Raw genomic sequence first — 19,355 nt, forward strand, 5'->3', positions numbered from 1 at the left:
ACTGCTATACTACCAAAAATACAACATAGGGTGACTTGTGGGAACATAAAAGACTCACAAAATGCATAAGAAAAGAAAATGTATTTTATGAATTATTTTAAATCAAAATGTGGCTGCTTTAGTCAACTTATCAAGTCCAAACTTATCTGGGACTTGTCAGACAACACACACACCACTGAAGTGTGGCATTGGATATGATTTATTTTCTCAAAAAGAGCACAAACCTAAACAGACTTGATATGTGCAAGGAACATACCTGATCTCAGCTAAATAAAACAGAAAACCTAGATAGCACAAATGAAACTAATGAGGATAATTAAGAAAACTAAAACACTGGAAATTGAGTGGAAGGACAAAACAGTGGTAGAAAAATGCAGAGAGCTGCAGCCTTCAGAGCATTGACGAGTCGCCGACACTGTATGGATATACTTTTTTGAAACTATCAATTTTATACTTATTGCACTTTTTAAATTGAATTGCTGAAACAAATTGCCTTTCCTCTGATTTTTTCCTTTCGTTAAAATGAACTACAAAAACTGTAAATTTTTTATTCAGTTAGACTCTGTTTTCGTACTGTATAAAGCAATATATCAAGAACGCAGCACCAAATGTTGATTGTTTTTTTATTTATAATAAATTTAAATACATTAAAAATTGTCCATAACTAATTATTGCCCTCTACCACTTAACTGGTTTGACTCCTTCACTCCTATCATCTTGGAGGTAGCCATCATACAACTCTCTGAGGTGGAGAATGAGTTCCTCTGTATTTTGTCCCGTCAGAGCAGAAACTGGGATGACCCGCTGTGTTACCTGGCTCCTCAGGGTCTCTAGCTTCTCCCGGGCCTCTGGTAGGTCCATTTTATTGGCAACAATAGCCTGAGGCCGCTGGGACAGACCGGGCTCATACTGGTCCAGTTCATAACACAGGTGCTGCAGCTGGGTCCAGGGCTCTGGCGCCGAGAGGTCCAAGACGAAGAGGAGGAAGCGGCAGCGCTCAATGTGACGTAAGAAGGAGATCCCCAGGCCTCGATTTAGATGGGCACCTCGAATGATCCCTGGGATGTCAGCAACTGCACACGCAGAATATAAAATCATGAGATAATAAATTACTTAAAGCAAGTTTGAAACATTTTCGAACATTGATACTCATTACCAGGCCGAGCCCATGCTTCCTTCAAAAATAAATGCCACTGAAATAATTGAAATCTCATCATTAATAAGTGTTTGCTTAAGCAAATTTGTGGGTTTTTTTTAAAGATAAGTACCTGCAACTTGCTCATGATCCCTATATTCAACGATTCCTACATGTGGGTTGAGTGTTGTAAAGGGGTAGGCCGCCACAGCAGGCCTGGCATTGGAGATGGCTCTTAATAGTGATGATTTACCAGCATTTGGAAAGCCAACCTGAAAACATGAAGGGAAAAAAAAACATTAGATTCACAAGAAAAACTGAAAAGCAATATCTGAAATGCTTCCTCAGATATAAGATCTTTTGCCCACCAGTCCAGCATGAGCCATGGTGCGTAGCTCCAGCTGAAGAACCCGCTCCTGGCCTGCCGTGCCTGGGGTCGCCATCATAGGCGCCCGGTTCTCGTTTGAGAGAAAAAAACGATTCCCCTTCCCACCAGCACCTCCAAACACTGCCAAATACTCCTGGCCATGCTCAGCGAGGTCCATTATGGTCATGCCCTGCTCCTTCACCACTGTTCCTACTGGTACCTTTAGTAAGGAAGACCAAATGAAAAGTTAGATCAGGCCATAAGCTCAAAACAAGCACATAAGCTTTTCATGATAAAACGCATCGACTCACAGAAATGTAGGTTGAGTTGCCATTGCGACCGTAGCAGTTCTTGTTGCCCCCTGACAGCCCATCCTCTGCTTTGTAAACTGGAATCACTTGGGCCAATGATTTAACAAACCGGTTGGCTGAAAGCATAGAAAATAAAACCTATGAATGAATGCAGACTCAGCATCAATAAATTTTTGTAATGGCTTTCATGGCTATTTTTGTTTTAGTAAATCCTAAAGAAAAATATTATGAATTCCAACATAAGTTTTTTAATATTTTCCTGATTTTTAAGCAGGCACTTACTATATTATGTATATTTATTTATGTTAACTTCTATATAGTTTACAAGTAACTAAAACCTAAAATTCAGTTCTCCAAAAATCTATTACATTACAGCAATTTTTAAAAAAGTACTATTAAAACTTAAATATGTTAATGTGGTCATGTTATAATTTGCATAATTGTGATACGACAGATTTCCAACATTAGTGACTGATACCCTCCACAAGGGGGGAAAGCCGTAAAAAGTCACTGTTACGGAAGCTGTATGTTTATAGAGGGCCATATGGAAGGGATAATAAGCACAGCCTTAAAATTATTGTAAAGCAATTCAATAGTTTTGGGCACAATAATTCTCATTCCTTATTTTAAGCCACTCCTGAACCAGAGAAAAGGTCAAAAGTGCCATAATTTTATTAGAAAAGAGTGACAGAACTATTTTTGGCAATTTTAAAGGGAATGGTAATGGTTTTAATGTTTATTCACTATGCTGCAATGTATTTTATAAAATAAATAAATCCTAAACCTTTCATTAGAGCAAATACATTTGTTGTGGTATTAAAACACGTTCAGTCACAGTCACCAGCTGCTACACTCATCATCACCTGTTGATTTCGCAAAACACTGGTCTTGGCTGGGATCTATTGGGCCCATTTTTACCATTTTAATTAGATCGATAGGTTGGTGTATTAATCCATCTGCATTTGTTGTAACAAATGAGATGGATGACTGACTCACCTTTTATAATGATGCTTCCTCCATCGCCACCGTTTCCTCCATCAGGCCCACCCCATTCTTTTCGGGGCTCGCTGTGGAAGCTGCAGGAACCCTTACCCCCTGAGCCAGCAACCAACTTCACACGACGACAGTCCACAAAGTGACGTGTCTGTGGATGACAATATGAAAAGCTTAATTGGATACAAATAAAGGTAACCATGGAATATTGATAATTAAATAAATCTATGCTAGCTTTATATTAAAATGTAAATAAAAACATTTAGCTATTCAATCAATCAATCAATCAATCAAATTTTATTTGTATAGCACATTTCAGCAGCAAGACATTTCAAAGTGCTTTACATCATTACAAACACAGAATCACAATGCAATATAGAATCAATAATCAAAACAAAGCATTAAGTCAAGTTCCATCAATAAATTTGTAATTGGTTACATTTCAAATACAATTCTAAACAGGTGGTTTTTAGTTGAGATTTAAAAGAAGTCAGTGTTTCAGCTGTTTTACAGTTTTCTGGAAGTTTGTTCCAAATTTGTGGTGCATAGATGCTGAAAGCTGCTTCTCCTCGTTTGGTTCTGGTTCTGGGGATGCAGAGCAGACCAGAACCGGAAGACCTGAGAGGTCTGGAAGGTTCATACAACAACAGCAGATCTTTAATGTATTGTGGTGCTAAGCCGTTCAGTGATTTATAAACTAACAACAGTATTTTAAAGTCTATTCTTTGAGCTACAGGGAGCCAGTGGAGGGACTTTAAAACTGGTGTTATGTGCTCTATCTTCCTGGTTTTAGTGAGAACGCGAGCAGCAGCATTCTGGATCAGCTGCAGCTGTTTGATTGATTTGTTGGACAGACCTGTGAAGACGCTGTTGCAATAATCAATACGACTGAAGATGAATGCATGGATGAGCTTCTCTAGATCTGGCTGAGACATCAGTCCTTTAATCCTGGAAATGTTCTTCAGGTGATAGAAGGCCGACTTTGTGACTGTCTTTATGTGGCTCTGGAGGTTCAGGTCAGAGTCCATCACTACTCCCAGGTTTCGGGCCTGATCGCTGGTTTTCAGTTGTAATAACTGAAGCTGTGCATTGACTCTAGATCGTTCCTCTTTAGGTCCAAAAATAATAAAGTTCAAAGTTAAAACACTTTTTGTTTTATTATTTCAGAGGTGTTTGCCCCATTTCTCATCAGAAGCAGACTTGGCTAAATAAATATTATATAAATAAAATCTTAACATCTGCATGGGTATGACTAATTTTGAGTTTGAATGTAAAATGCAGTCAACTAACAATACTTTAGAAGTAATGCTTTAAGCAAAGGATGTAAAATAAACTCTGCTCTTTAGTCAGAGTTTAAGCACATAAAACCTGCAACTTACAAGTAAAAAGTATAGCTTAATTATAATATACTGAATTATACTGTATGTCTAAATAATGTAGGGTAAACACAGTTTTTTTTATGTCCTGGTCAGATAATCACACTTTGCAGAAACTTGTTTAAACATAAACGTATAAGCAGTTTAAACGCATACCAACTTCTTTTCGGACAGCTCATTCTTCCTCTTGCTTCCCCTGACTTTCCCGTGAAGTGTTGCGGATGTGCAGACCTCTCTGAAGAAACCCTCATTCCGCCTCCACAGCACTGATCCTGGCGCACAACTTGCACTGAACAAACTCCATGCTTTCTTACCTGTGTGCTGTCTGTAAATGACCTCAGTGGTGACTGCTTTAACTCTCGACAACAGCATCAACGTCGTGCCCTTCAACATGCTACCACAGAGTTACAAATAAACGCCGGGTTTGTCACATTGACTGTTTGAACGTCTAATTTCCGCTACGATAAAGAAAAATAGACGAAAAGTAAATAAATAAACGGTATAGCTAGGAAAATGATCGAGTGAACTCAAGAGATACACAACGCCCTCTAAATGTTTTGATGTATTCGTTACATTCGTTAAATTTACACTACCGGGTGTACAAGTTTGACTGTAAACTAATGCATCTATGGAACCCGCGAAGGGACACAAGTCTTTTTCTTCATCGTCGACTATCTTGGGGGGTTTGCAGTTATTCTGCTGCATCTCTGCCACCTTCTGGCTCTATCCGTCACTACAGCAATTGTTGTTTTGCAGAGTTCATCTTGGATAGTTAAAATAATAGTATGTTTCTGTTTTTCTTTCCTGGTGTCCCCACCACTCAGCAATTCTCATTTAAACTCTGACACCCTCCTTTATCTTAATTCGTCTAAATATCGATCATAATAAAAGTTCATTCACAAAATAAACTTGCATGTTTCTCACTTCTAAAGATCTTCTATTCCTTTTTACAGCAGTGTATTTTGGGGATTTTATGTGATAGACCAGAACAAGGTGGTAGGAAATAAGAAAAATAAAACTTGCATATGATAGATTTGTTTTAAATTAAAATCTCAAAAGCCTTGCTCGCACTTGCAACCTTGTAACCTACTTTGAATAATATTTACATTCCCTAATTTACGACGAATATTACTATTAAATCTGAAGAATATATCATTTTAATAATTTTATTGACATTAAGCACAATTTCAAGGAACAAGTATGACATTTATATATCAATAAAAAATACATACAGTATATACATGCAATTATTCTAAGTAATTTTGTGAAATGTCTTTAAAATTGTATTTAATAAAAACACAATAAACAGAATGAAGCTTTTGCATTCTCATTGGGCAAATTCTGTAATGAAAAATTCAGGCAAACTGAAATATTACCAAATCTTGGACAATGCTGAACCCTGAGTATTAATTGACAATAATTATGAAATTAAACTATGTGACATGTGAATGTTTCTTGGGGGGGGAAAACCACATACAAGCCATATCCAAAAAGGTTGAAACCAGTTTATTTTTAATTACCAAAAAATAACAAAAGACAAAAAGCAACAGTCTTCCAACAAACAGATGAAGGATTTTCAGATTTGTATGACCCACATCCAATTGGACTGTTTTCTTCTGTAGATATATTGTACCGGCAAACACACTCACGCATACACACACACAGGCACACATGCAAACACATTCAAAGGAGGTGCTGTTTACACTTAGAAGTGAAGACACAACACAGAATTGGGGAAATAAAACGTACCAAAAACTCCATTCACAGTAATATGAAAAACAGATACCAATCCATTACAGCACAGCAGAGCCATGATTGTCAGAGTTGAATGGTTCATTGACTGTTCGATTGTCAGCTTCTTAACAGGTACTGCAAAACAACTGCAACTGTTCTGTTATTCTGCCATCTGAGGTAAACTAAGTTTTAACAGGACCACACCAATAATCTTTAGATATTACTAATCACATTTAGGAAAACAAAAGTTTGATGTGTTTCTTGTTGTTGTTCTTCTTCTTCTTCATGTTTTATGAAAAATAAATTAGTAACAATCATTATGCATTCGGATGGATGGATGGATGGATGGATGGATGGATGGATGGATGGATGGATGGATGGATGGATGGATGGATGGATGGATGGATGGATGGATGGATGGATGGATGGATGGATGGATGGAGCACACATATTATGCAAAATGTTATCAAATACCACACCAGTTGTACCACATAATTGGTCAGGACATAAATAAGCAAAGTCAACTTTACTTTGCATCAAGTAAAAGTCAAAGGAATAATAAATTAGACATTACAACCTTGTAAAACACAACTGAATGTATTGCACTTACTGAAGCAATATATGCAGGACATGACACTGCTCAGTTTCTGGATTACTTTGGCTTTTTGAAGATCACTTGCGAACCAGAAACAAACTATGTTACAGAAATTACATTATATGTTGACTGTAGCTACAAAATAAAATGCAGACAAAGCAGCAACCCAAGTACTGAATGGCATCCTCTTAACTTTGCATACAGCTAGAGATTAATCAATCTGAAACTTGGCTAATGGACTGAGGTTTTTGTAAAAAAATTGACGTTCAGATCCCAGTTTTAACCAATTATGATTTCTATTTAAGAATTGTAATAGAATATAACACAATAAAAGCATTCAACACTAAATTGGTGGGCTTCTGTTTTAAGAAGTAAATGTAGAAGTAAGAGTAGAGGCAATGTTCAACTTTACTAATACTTTAAAAAACAAAAACAATTTGATTAGAGTAATGGCAATTTAGACTGTCTTTAGCATTATATATCAGAAATTAGTATGGAAAGACTGGCTAAGTAAGATTACTAAAAAAGTTGTCTCTATGTGTTAGGGTTAGGATAAAGGTTAGCACATCATGTGTATATTCTAAAGCAGGGCTTTTTAAAGTGTGGAGTGCCAGACCTCTTTGTGGAGAGGGTGGGCAGAGTGGAGGTAAAAGGGGCAAAGGGGCTGACATGAGATAAAAATAAATCAGAAAACTTAACTGCAAATATTTAACCAACTTGATCCAGCTTTTGCAAGAGACAAAAAGTTTTTTATACCTAAAGAAGCTATCATGAACAACGAAACATAGCCTGGGGAAAGCAAAAGAAAGAAATAAAAAATAAGAAGAAGTTGGGATTTTCATTGGCTGGATTTTCAGGTCCAGATGCTTCACTGCCACAGTGGTGTCTATAAAGCCCTGGGAGATTTTTTAGTTTGGCTAATTGACCTCAAGTTGTTCATACTTTTATCACATTTCGACATCTCTTAGGAAACACTATTTAAACTTCTAACATTTTTTTGTGTGGCTCAATTTTATTTTTGAACATCTAATCCTAGAAAAAGTTAACTATAGGTCTTTTTCACCTTGCAAAATCAATCACAAAAAGGCTTGTCTTAGCAAGTTGGTAACACTTTTGTATGTTGCTTTCACTAATGAAATAAAAAGTCGGAATTTTGAGTTTCTGGCTGTCCTGTCATCAATCATGGCTGTTTGAGCTGATTAACAGCCAATTTCCCTGTCCATCTCTAAAATATGTGTAAGCAGCGTAATGCCACTAACATATGGTTTTAAAAATACAGCTACGAAGCTCATTCTAGACAAGTATACAGTGTTTTTCAGTGAGCTACTTATTGGGTCTCAGATATGTGTAAAAAGTGAATGCATATAATCTTAGAGCTCAAGGCAACACATCATAGTTTGACTAACACAGACAAAGCCCTGATTTCAAACAATAACTCATTTTCATAAAAATTAAATTCCCTTCCCCTGAAACAAAACCCACACACCTTAACAATAAAAAGGACGTTTCTTTTAAGGTTCAATTTTGTTTTTACGGCCTTCCTTTTGAAGTCCTTCCCTGTGCCTAAGGTAAAACTGAAATGCTTCAGAAGTACCAAGAGAAAAATCTCCTGGCTCCTTAAAGGGAGAATTATTAAAAAAAGACAAATTTCTAACACCGATTTTCTTCCTTGTTTAGATGTCTAATAGAATGGCAGAAAAACTTGGAAAAACTTCCAATTTTGTACGTAAACAGAATTGCTTTCCCTTACGTGACTCTTTGTTAAATCAATGTAGAATGGAGGAAAGCAAAACATTTATGAAATGATTTAATCTTGGTCAGAATGATGATTTCTAAAAAGATAAATCTGGTGCAGAGAGATCTTCATTTCTGTATGATGAGGAGATTATCGTTGAAGCCAATAATGGCAGATGTTCCTTGAACAGCAAAACAGCGTGGTGCTTTATTGCTAATAGTTTCCATACTGACCCTGAAATTGGGAAGAAAATTAGACAATCATGAAAATGTTGGTATTTTAGGGGGTGTTATGTTGTGTTTTTTCTGTTAGAACTCAAAGTATAAAAGTAACAAAGTATGTTTGTTGGTGTCTTTAAAATCCATTTTACTTGGATCTAATCTTGAAGAAAACTAGGTGAGTTTCATGAAACATGAAGTTCTGTCATGTTTATTAACAACACTCCATCCAATGGTTTAAATTACACTTGGTGATGAAGTAAGGCTTTGATGTCATGGAAACCCATGCACTGAAGTGCTGGACTCAGGTCTTGATTGTAACGATGGCATCACCTGAGCAATATGAGTCTTAGCACACACTAAACTGTGAGTTTATGCAGCCTACCACTTTGTGGTTGAATTTTCTAATCAATTCCACTTTGTTGGAACATTTGACTGTGGAATATTCTGTAATGTAGAAGTCAAAAGTTTATAACAACATTTATTATAAAAGTGGGTTTCCTATCCATGTCCCACATTTGAATGGTAGCAACCCATTCTAGAAATGTTAGCAGAAGCAGTCTAGGAGTTTTAGCAGCTGTGGAAATGGAAATGATGGGAAACAGCTGGATTCAAAGATTTGGATAGGAGACCAAATTGCTTAAGGAATGTAATGGTAAATGATTAATGTTTTGTTACTTTTGTACCTGTTCATAAGAGTACGGTCTCTGAGTTTGTGCTCCGGAACCGCCTTGGGAAGCGCGATAGGATCCATACTGTTGGCTCTGACTCTGCTGATACTGGGAAAACTGGGATGATCCCCCCTGGCTGGGACCTGTAATAAAGATTAGAGTCATGCAGAGTTTTTCTTTTGTGGACTTGTGTTTGACTTAACACTGTTGGAGAATTTCTCACCATATCCTTGTGGCTGCCCACTGTAGCCCTGCTGAGAGGAGTACTGCTGTTGGCTGAAAGGCTGTTGCTGACCAGACCTCTGCTGATATAAGGTCTGCTGTTGATTGTACTGAGAGTTACCTGAAAATCCACCAACAGCAACTCTTATCAGCATTTAATCGTAAGTTTTCATTCTAACTTACTTTTAATGCATATAAAGGAAGTGACTGCAATGAGTTTATACAAATAATAACAATAACCTTTCAAATTAAACAGTTTGTTTGAAGTTACCTCCTTCATAGTAATGTTGAGAAGACTCATCAAGCGACCTGTCATAGCCTTGTTCACCATATGAAGACTGCTGATAAGAGTATTCTCCAAGGCCTGTAGGGAACATGACTCAGCACATGCCAAATCCGCTCAACTGAAACCAAAGCTTCTAGCACCCAAAAAAATAATTATCTTGCTTATATAAACCGAAGCACGTAATGAATGTATACAGTCACAAATTAAAAGCAAAAAAAAAAAATCCTTCAAGGCGCAAAAGTGCCACAGTCCAACAAATTAATAATTTGTCATGTAATTTTATATGTTTGGTAGTAAAAAAACTGCTTTAAATAAATTAAATGAATGAAGATTGGTCTAGTATATATCAGTCATTTTCCTGCCAACAGAGTTTGACAGGACTAACTCTTTTGACATATTAGCTCAATTTTTATCTAATGATTTCCACATTTAATAACTCAATCATTTGTTTTATAAATTATTATAATTTTATACTTATGGATATACAGAAAGTATTTTAAAGTGGATGTTATATAATTAAAACATCATTAGTTGGTTATAACATAATTTATAACCAACTAACAAGAAATTATTTATGGCACTTTTGGCCTTTGATATTTTCTAAGGTTTCTTGTTTTAAACAGAAACCCACAAAAAAAAAAAAAAAAAAAACACTGCATGGAGTTTGTACTCCATTTACAACTCCAATGTACAGCAATGCTTGAATGCTGAAATTTCGGCACACCGAAGGGGTCAGTATGGACACAGACATGCTGATTTACAAAAACGCAAAAGTTGATTTGTAAATTTGACTCAGGTCTGTGAAACTGTACTGGAAGGGAATGGCATGAATTGTAGTAGGGGGGGTATGTGTTTCAGAGCTGTATATGAAGTTAATGAACGGGATTTTTTTACCATCAGCGTAATACTGCTGGTTTATGGGCTCGGTGGAGCTCTGAGTGTGTCCATACTGCTCTCCGTAGCGTTCATCTTGTCCCATGTAGTGTTGTACAGATTCTGTAAAACAGGCGACACGACCCTTAATTACAATTTTTTGGACCAAAAACCCACCAAAACAAACCCTAAAATAGTGTTGGTAAAATCATATTATTCTTTTTGTACTTGTATATGCATTTTTAGTGTAGTTGTAGAATTATTTTTATAAGATAGTAAAATAAAATTTTACATTTAAGTTCTGCCATTTGTTTGATATTCACCTCAGGCTGCACTTTCTCTGAGGCTACTCACTAATACCCTCATCCAAAGTGATACTGTAAACAACAGTTAAAATCATTTTCTACAATAACTGTAGTTCTTGAGGAGAATACAATAATTACAAAAAGGCTGCTATGAGGAAAAATTTTATTATAATATGGTGATGGTGTGCAGAAACTCCAGATTCCGACACTTATTAGAAAATCATCAAAACAAAGAAAGAATGTAGCAAAAAAGATATGCATGCAGAGCAAAATTTCCTTATTAAACGACGTGTCAGACCAAGCCATACCACAAAAATATATTCCAATCTGAACTACCAGCAACAATTGTAGAACATTGGTTTTATTAGAGATCTAGCAATTTCCCAGTACCAGACAGGGAAAGGCTCAGTGCTGCAAAGCTTAATTAAAACCACAATGCAAAGATAATACCATGCCAGGGTTTATGAGGATGACCTATGTTTCCTTGGAATTTTCAGTCCATGCCTTTTACTACTGCTAATCCACAAACTTCAAAAGAAATTATAGGATGAAGCAGGGCTAGAATTAGAAACATGCTGACACAGAAAAGTGAGGGATAGGAACCCAATGTGAGACAAGTGAGACACCTCTATTTCAAAATATGAAAACTGGGATCTAAAAATTTTCTTAATCTCTTCCTTTGCTACTATACTGCTTCCCAAAAAAAGTCCTGTTCATAGATTTTACTCAATTTTGAGGAAATTCCTTTCATTTCTTAGATGATTTTTAACATTTGTAATCTCATGCAGTGATTACGATCCAAAATTGGAGCAGCTGAATGCTTGCTGGGCATTACACTCTGACGGTACTTCTCACACAAACAAATTTATAGTAAATTGCAAAAGCATTCATACAAATTCAGTCATGCTGCAGCTAAAAACCTGTTTGTGTTTAATGAGGATTATTTTGTAGAGGACCAAACACACTGACATTTGTGGCTGTATAAATACAAAATGTGAAAGAGGTCAGGTGTTGTGAATTCTTCTGCAAAGCACTGTAACAAAAAAAAAATCACAAATTACAATGGTAATGTCCACCCTATTACCTTGCTGAGAGGAGCGGTAGGATCCTATGGGCCTCTGGGGCATCATGCTATTCCCTTGGCTGGCTTGTCCCATCATGCCCATCGCCTGCTGTCCCTGATACTGTCCTGCTGAGTGGGCTGAGGAGTGGTGTGGAGGAGCAGATTGTTGGTGCATCATGGAGACTGGGAAGACGGTGAAGCAGCAATCTCGAACATTAAAAGTTGGTTCACAATGTTCTATTCATAAGGCAATTTAACGATCGTACACTGGTAGAAATGCAAGGTTAAACTAATTTAAAGGAACTTTAACTGCATGCCAGACACAGGAAAAGGGCAAAAGGCAGGATCTCTTTGAAGAGATTCCTTTGTGCAGGGGTATAAATGAAAATAAAGCCAGGGAATTAGCATGTAAACTGAAATCCAGTAAAAATACACAAACCTTCAGAGAAAGATCTGTGATGAACTGAATGTGAAGGGAGCATAGGTTCTCACAGCAGTTATGTAAGTAAGTATGTTGACCAAGAGAAAGGCATTTGCCATATGGTAAAAAGAGAAAAAAAACATTCCAAAGGAAATAAATGCATTTTATATTAAAAACAACAAAGTAGAAATAATGTTTTCAGGGGCAAAATACTGTATATGTTTCTTTTAAGAAACATATTTTAAATTATGGATCAGCGACTGAGCTTCATTATTCCTGGCTCACCTTGACTCGACTGCATGTTGAGGTTGCTGCGAGGGGAGGAGGAAGATGAGGGCGTGGAGGAGAAAGAAGAAGAGGAACCATAACCTGCCTTTGGGCCCTGGACCAGGCTACCCTGAGAGGAGGGCGTAGCATGGCTGTAGCCAGATGCCGAGCTACTGTAGATACTGGTAGATGGAATAGCCGACTGCATGTGACCTGATTGCATGGGGGCATGGCTCGGGCCTAATGACACAATAAGAGGAGGCCACTGCACATTCTCATGTGATATCATGGTATGGTAATCAGCGTACCACGTTCAATTCATCCTAAAGGAAAGCTCAGGCTGGGTGTAAAATAGTATGAATGATTGATTATGAGAATAAGATTAAGAGACTGAAAAGAAAAGCTGAAATCAGATTGTTGCAAAAAAAAAAAAAAAATGTATAAGTTAAATATAAACCTAAAGGTGTCAGCAAGCAATCGGGTAATTAAAATAGGCATTGATGCAGACATTAAGTGGCTACATGCAGCACAGTCAGCATTAGATAAGCACACAACAGGTAAAGAGATGAAACACAAAACAGTATGTGTGTTTGCAACATCTGTGGCTGAACATGCCAATATAAAATCCACACTTGTCACCAACCATTGCTCATTTGACTCTGCATCATGGATGTGGCGGTCACTCCTGTTCCAGTGCTGTCATTGAGGTTGCTTGGAGCATGTCCCCCACTGTGGCTCATTCTTCCATGATCCATGGACATGTTGGAACTAGGAGGCTAAAATGAACAGAATTACAACATCACTTCATTCCACTGGCTGTTATTTTTTGTCATGCCTGTTTTGACTCATGGATTGGTGCACTAACTGATCAGCTCTGTTGCATGCTCCTAGAAACCACATGACAGGCAGACTTACAGCTGGTAGAAGTGACTGCATGTTCTGATTAGAATCAGCTATTGTGGCCAAGTAAACAAGATTCATGTGCAGAATCTGCTGATACCTGGAAAGGTGGAAATTTTTGCAGAAATTTACATGACCTTTGTAGGACTTTGGACTATTTACAACAACAACAAAAGTCACTCACTGTGTGCACTCAGCTGTCTTTCCTTTACTTTGGTAGTCCATAATGCATTGTATTAGATGATGATTTTCATCCAACATCTGTGGGAAAGAGAAAGCAACCTCAATCTATATCTGGCATTTAAAGTGCTTGGAAAATTGAACGCTAAATTGCTTTCCATCTCTCTTGGACAAAGCCATTGAAGGAGCTACTCCTGCCATTACCCACTGTATTGTAGCTTCTGACGGCTCAGTGCTTCTCTGTGCTAACCTAACCTAGACAGAGCTAAAGATGATCGATATATATATATATATATATATATATATATATATATATATATATATATATATATATATTTATATATATATACATATATATAAATATATATATATATATATATATATATATATATATATATATATATATATATATATATATATGTGGGGGGGGGGGTGACACTACAGGTTGTTACAGGAAGGATGAACAGCAACAGAAATTATGCTTACTGATGTTGATGTATCTTTAATAACTTGCCAACTTTTCACTGAACTTAATCATTAATAGCAGCGTCAACTAGGAAATTTCTATCAAACCCTAGAAATTCGTTCCTTTTTTTTTCTTTTTCTTTTTATGACTGAAGCTGAATATTTGCACTGGTCAGACAGCTTGAGTGAGAAAGATCGCATCAAGGAAGCAGGTATCCAGTCAGAGCAGAGCGCTTATACCGACCCTCACCGTGATGGCTTTGTTTGGTTCGCACCTTCATTACTAGTTGCCCTTTCTTTGATATTCACCTCAGGCTATATACTTTCCCTGAGGTCAACCACTCACACCCTCGTCCACAGCGACATTTAGCTGTAAATGACGCGACGCTCCGAGTTTTTCTTATTTTTGGTTTTGATTTGTTTTTATTTTTTATATATATATATATATTTTTACCTTTTGGATGGTTTGCTGTGTCACCTCCCCTTTACTCCTGGGACGCGTCGATGAAAACGCCACAGACATGTTGACATATGGGACACAAAAGCGCTCCTTTTATTCTAATATTTATTATCTAGAGCGCAGCCTTCTATTTGGTTACATAGTTTCTGTACAACGAGGGGAAAAAAAGGAGGGGGTGGGAGTGCAAAACTATGATTGTTGTGATGATAGGAGAAACAATGGAGAGCTCATCGTGTATCTGGACGGAAACAAACACCTGATTTTGCGCAAAGCTTCATTTATGGTCTGAATTTAAATAATATCATCATGAAGAAAGTGTTTATGTGCGGAGGGACATCCCTCTGTCCCCTCCGTTAGTACAGCCCAGGCTCTGGATAGGCTGCCGCTAGATGGGGTATCCTTGAATATATGAGGCAAATAAAGCAGCAGAGGGCTACGTGCGCTGTTCAGGGCACAGACTGACAGAGAAGCAATTACTAAAGTTGTTTTCAGCGCCTTAATTGGTTTGTGTGAAATGAGTTCTAATAATGTAATTTGTTTCAAATGACATTTTCTTTTAAAACAGAAAATCTATGTTGTCAAAGGGGATTTGACGGAAACCTCAAAGTGCGTCGCAACAAATTCAAAAACCAGGTTTAAATAACTCAATTCAAAAAGTCATTCAATTTCTGTATAGCTACATAGACAACCCGTGATGTATTTCAATGTATAGGTTTTTTTTTTTTAGATCGATAACCTTTTACATATAATGGAAAGCCAGAGTCCAGTTTCTCAGGGAACGTAAAAGAATGTCATCTCAGACTGTAAACTTTATTGGGACTCATTTTTCATGAATTATTGCATTGGTGTGTGGCACCAGAAGTTATGTGGTTATGGTCTATTGCCGCACCTTCCTCTTGATAAGACCCCACAAACCTTTTTTGGGGTTCAGGTTAAGCAAATTTGTTGATCAAGCACAGTGATAAACATGGTAATTAAGTCAGCTGATTGTTTTGTGGGAATGCTCCAAATACAGCTGAAAAACTACAAATTACTCAAAATTGACCTCAAGCAACATTGCCTCTGTGGTACTTTACTCTTCCTTCACAGGAAGATTTTTCTAAAAGAACTGAACATTTACCTGAAAAGGTCTTTGGAGACTGAACATTTTAGTTTTCCCACCTCTGACATGGTAGTACAGGCGTAGATTGACAAAATGAATCCAACAGTTGTAACCCATAAGTCTGTTTGTGCTCAAGTCTGTGCCTCAGGTACAAACTCCATAGCATGCAAATTCTCTGGACTAAGCAGCACTGCTCCACAAGCCTTCAGTTTGTAGTCAATTGTGTTGCTAATGTGTTTTCTCCCACAATATGCTTTTCACTTCAACTCTTTAATATAGTAGGGAATCAGCTACTGCTGGAAATCAGTCATACTTGCCCCATGATTTTGTAAGCCATGTTTGTAAAAACTCCTCACCAGGTCTTGTCGAATAGTTGATTCACTGAAATTAAGCTGTTCCAGGCATATCCCACCCAAAGGAAGATTTAGCAGCTGCTGGAAGAACAAAATTTCTTAATCTGTCCTGGGAACACCTCTGGCTTTCCCAAGAGGAACTGAACCAAGTGACTGTTGAGAGGAAAGTCTGGGTCTCTGCCCTCACCATCCAGCAGAAGCCAATTGGAGGACATTAACGCTTCAGGGAATTTCTCATTTCAAATTCCAAGATGCATGCAGGCCTAAGTGCAAACATGGGCAAATTAAAATTGAGGAGAGAAAGAGTCTGTTTCAGAAAGGCGAGATTTTGAATACAGATTTAACTTCATGTTTATATTTACAGTATTTGACAATTATACGAGTGCTCAAATTAAGACAAAAATCAGTTAAACACTTCAAATGTTGAGTGCCTCAATCAGAACAAAATTACATTAACCATATAAATAAATTGTCTTCTAGTACATAGTCAAAAAAACAAAAACCTAAAGAAAAAAAAAATAGTTTGGCATTTAAGTTCAACAATGAGGAAATGGACCAAAAAAAAAAAAAAAATCCAGATTTAGTTTTCTGTGGTCTTCACACACGTCCTCTCTGGATCCTGTCTAAAGATAGAATCTGAGCAGCTCCTCGTCCTCTGCGTCCAATAAATCTACCTCTTAAGCCTTGACCTTATGAACCGGCCAGTGACTCCAAAAGTCTCCAAATTGCGCTTCCGTTCCTCAGCCCATGTTAATCTGAAACTTAAGAAATAAAAATACAAATAGTGAAAACCCCAAGTTTAGACTTATAAAGGGGAAAAAAGTTGGATTTTAAGAGAAGGGATTACCTAAGCCCGTTATCAGAGGAGACATTGTCAAAAAAAGACTTTGCTTTGTCATAGTAACATTTCGGGCTAAAATCCTCATACTCCAGCAACGTGTGCATCTCTGCTTTTGCCTTCTTAATGTCTTCATCTGCATTAAAAAAAAGTAATAATTTACTATTTTAGACAAACCCCTCAGGAGGACTTGTACAAAATAATCTGGTTTTGACATCAGTTTTTGATCAGAAAGAAATTTACTTTTGAAATATTTGACAGCACTTCAATTCATGTCCCCTAGTTGTATGTAGCAACACCACAAGAGAACTGTTGCAGAAGTCCAGATACGCATGAATCTATTGTGAGTGTGCCTTAGTAGCTACTGTAACAGCCAAGTAATTTCAGATGAAAACAAACCTTTTAGTTTCCTTTTTTCCTGCAACTCCCTCTCAAGCTCCTCTTTGATAAACTGTGCATTGGATGAAGCAAAGTCAAAGTCTGTATCAAATTTGAGAATAGGCGATGGAATGTTAGCCACCATTAGCTGTCCTCTACCACTGCTCTGATGTCGAGGTGCTAAGGAGATTTTAAAAAAAAGAAAAGTTAGAGTTCCTAATAATAAGAATTTTACTTTCAGATCTTGATTTTCCTACCTTGCCTTCTTCTGGCCAGTGGACGGTCAGTGTTGTGCTGCTGTGCTTCTGGTCGATTAGAAATCACACCAGAGTCTGAACTTCCTTTAACACAAAAAATAAAAAAATGTACCCACACATCTCCATTTGTCTAAACTGCACAAATAGTTTAAATAAACTATTTTAGTTGCATTATATTAGTTATAATGTATAGATTCAGACTAATGGTTTTCATTTAGCTCAAGTATTACTAGTAGTAGGGTCCTTTTGGGGCTGGGAGTTCACTCTCCTGGTCCTTGGGGGCCTCCTCCTATTCCACTGCCCTTCCTGGGAAGTAGTCAAACCTCTTCTCTGTCTTTCTACTTGGATGGTTTGAACAGCCTTCTCTACCATGGGGCCCCGTCTGAAATGCAGGTCTGAAAGGAGAGGCCCTGAATTGAAGGAGCCAAAAAACACTATTTTAAACACCTCCAGGGTGGCTTTTATGGTTAGTTTACTTCATATAAATTTGTGTGAGAATACTTGCCCAGTCCAAGAGCAGCAGCATACTGCTGGCTAAGAAAGGAGCTGGCAGCAAGGTGATTATAAGCAGGCGTTCTTACAGGGCTAAACAGTCCAAGACTTGAATATATGCCTGAGCTTGAACTGGATGACTGAAAAAGACATAAAAATAAATATTCACACAATCATGACAGGAGCTTGAGTGATGCACTTCTTTTCTACTTTACTTGTATGATTGCTGGATCTGGGGGTAGGCCATGATAAGACCTCGGAGATTCACACAGTGTGATATCCTTGATGTCACTTCCACGGAAAGTTATGTACTCGTAGACATCGTCTTTGGGGGATGTTGGTCTTTCAGTAGGACGCCCCTCAGTTCCAAAACACTTTACTGTGCATAAAGGAAATGTTATTTTCCCAATCTAAACAAATCCTCTAAGTAATATTAAAGATATCTCTCGTCACAGAATCAATTAGACTCACCTTTTGCCAGCACAACTGTGGAATTATTTTTGTCAATTGTGTATAAAATCCCCTCATAACGATTTTGGGCCTTTGAAAGCAGCCCTATTCTACAGCCAATGTATGGCTTTGAAGAAGCCATGGCTGAATAATCGTTAGAACAAATGCTCTGAATTGTTTTACTGTCTTACAAGACATTGCACTGCTCAGACTTTGCTGAAACAATTTATAAGCATTTGCAGGTGCGCTGGAACCACGCCCACCGATTGAAGTTTAACTCACCTGATTGTTCAAGTCAATCTACTTCGGTAGTGAAGTGATTCCTTTAGGGATCACTTCCTCTATTGCTTTACAGGAATACACCAAATACAGGGTCATCTTCTGCCCGAAGGATGGCCTGGGTAGAAGTGGTCGTAATGTGGAGTGGAAGGAGTATTTTTTGTTAATCGATGGCAAAGCCATTCAACAATGATAGATAAATTCAAAGCATTTAATCTATATTCACAATGTTCAAACCCGATTTTGGGGGAAGTAAAATTATACAAAATAAGTAGGAGTTAGTGACACTTATGGTGTGTTTGAAAAAACAAAAGCATAACATAAGTAGAATATCACATCAAAAAGATAAAAAGAAGCAGAAATCGGAGTTGCATACTTAACAAAATAGCACATACGCAGCCATTTTGAGACATACGTTGTCAGAAACATTTATTCAAACTGCTTCAACACTTTTCTTAAATCCCCGGCGATGGAAAAGTTGATTTCCTTTTCTGAGAAAGCAAATCAGAGGGCGGCGTATTATTTATCTCCCTTTCCCTAGTAAAACTGACAGCTCCATCTTCCTTCGAGAGTTTATTTTCTTTCTCGAACCAATCACAACGCCTACCGAGGTAACGTCATGGGAGGGG

At 37.4% G+C, this 19,355-nt stretch overlaps 3 protein-coding genes across 6 annotated transcripts; all 3 read right to left on the bottom strand.

The window, feature by feature from the left end:
- Window positions 1–62: 62 nt before the first annotated feature.
- Window positions 63–4,841, bottom strand: mtg2 (mitochondrial ribosome-associated GTPase 2). The gene is made up of 6 exons (XM_027999265.1): window positions 4,339–4,841; window positions 2,810–2,957; window positions 1,814–1,929; window positions 1,504–1,722; window positions 1,269–1,407; window positions 63–1,073 (listed from the first exon to the last, which is right to left on the bottom strand). Exons 1-6 carry the CDS (start codon window positions 4,573–4,575, stop codon window positions 679–681), a joined length of 1,254 nt encoding a protein of 417 aa, XP_027855066.1. The 5' UTR covers window positions 4,576–4,841; the 3' UTR covers window positions 63–678.
- Window positions 4,842–6,292: 1,451 nt separating this feature from the next.
- LOC114149498 (calcium-responsive transactivator) lies at window positions 6,293–14,810 on the bottom strand. Of its 3 annotated transcripts, XM_028025428.1 has the most exons (11): window positions 14,572–14,810; window positions 13,657–13,733; window positions 13,488–13,572; window positions 13,216–13,348; window positions 12,591–12,812; window positions 11,906–12,067; window positions 10,538–10,639; window positions 9,629–9,721; window positions 9,359–9,478; window positions 9,151–9,278; window positions 6,293–8,480 (listed from the first exon to the last, which is right to left on the bottom strand). In XM_028025428.1, the coding sequence occupies exons 1-11, from the start codon at window positions 14,638–14,640 to the stop codon at window positions 8,460–8,462; spliced, it is 1,212 nt and encodes a 403-aa protein (XP_027881229.1). In that variant the 5' UTR covers window positions 14,641–14,810; the 3' UTR covers window positions 6,293–8,459. The 3 variants fall into 3 exon arrangements, with proteins under 3 accessions (XP_027881229.1, XP_027881236.1, XP_027881245.1); XM_028025435.1 differs by lacking the exon at window positions 10,538–10,639 and having other exon boundaries at window positions 14,572–14,803; XM_028025444.1 differs by lacking the exon at window positions 12,591–12,812 and having other exon boundaries at window positions 14,572–14,745.
- Window positions 14,811–16,358: 1,548 nt separating this feature from the next.
- lsm14b (LSM family member 14B) lies at window positions 16,359–19,286 on the bottom strand. 2 transcript variants are annotated; one of them, XM_028004828.1, is made up of 8 exons: window positions 18,469–19,286; window positions 18,213–18,376; window positions 18,011–18,137; window positions 17,736–17,900; window positions 17,506–17,589; window positions 17,270–17,428; window positions 16,880–17,006; window positions 16,359–16,793 (listed from the first exon to the last, which is right to left on the bottom strand). In XM_028004828.1, the coding sequence occupies exons 1-8, from the start codon at window positions 18,587–18,589 to the stop codon at window positions 16,703–16,705; spliced, it is 1,038 nt and encodes a 345-aa protein (XP_027860629.1). In that variant the 5' UTR covers window positions 18,590–19,286; the 3' UTR covers window positions 16,359–16,702. The 2 variants fall into 2 exon arrangements, with proteins under 2 accessions (XP_027860629.1, XP_027860553.1); XM_028004752.1 differs by having other exon boundaries at window positions 17,736–17,915.
- Window positions 19,287–19,355: the final 69 nt, after the last annotated feature.

The sequence above is a fragment of the Xiphophorus couchianus genome, chromosome 1 (genome assembly GCF_001444195.1).
Source record: "Xiphophorus couchianus chromosome 1, X_couchianus-1.0, whole genome shotgun sequence".
Lineage (NCBI taxonomy): Eukaryota > Metazoa > Chordata > Actinopteri > Cyprinodontiformes > Poeciliidae > Xiphophorus > Xiphophorus couchianus.

Bases quoted from the DNA above. Each gene is read 5' to 3' on its own strand.
- mtg2 (XM_027999265.1), bottom strand. From the start codon at position 4,575: ATGTTGAAGGGCACGACGTTGATGCTGTTGTCGAGAGTTAAAGCAGTC. The intron at 2,958-4,338 runs GTATGCGTTTAA...TGTCATCCACAG, and splicing joins AGCTGTCCGAAAAGAAGTTG to ACACGTCACTTTGTGGACTG. The intron at 1,408-1,503 runs GTGGGCAAAAGA...TCATGTTTTCAG, and splicing joins CCATGGCTCATGCTGGACTG to GTTGGCTTTCCAAATGCTGG.
- LOC114149498 (XM_028025428.1), bottom strand. From the start codon at position 14,640: ATGTCTGTGGCGTTTTCATCGACGCGTCCCAGGAGTAAAGGGGAGGTG. The intron at 13,573-13,656 runs GTGAGTGACTTT...CCACCTTTCCAG, and splicing joins AAGACAGCTGAGTGCACACA to GTATCAGCAGATTCTGCACA. The intron at 9,279-9,358 runs GTGAGAAATTCT...TCTTTATTACAG, and splicing joins TGGGCAGCCACAAGGATATG to GTCCCAGCCAGGGGGGATCA.
- lsm14b (XM_028004752.1), bottom strand. From the start codon at position 18,589: ATGGCTTCTTCAAAGCCATACATTGGCTGTAGAATAGGGCTGCTTTCA. The intron at 17,916-18,010 runs GCAAGTATTCTC...CCTTCAATTCAG, and splicing joins TGCTGCTGCTCTTGGACTGG to GGCCTCTCCTTTCAGACCTG. The intron at 17,590-17,735 runs GTAATACTTGAG...TTTGTGTTAAAG, and splicing joins CCAAAAGGACCCTACTACTA to GAAGTTCAGACTCTGGTGTG.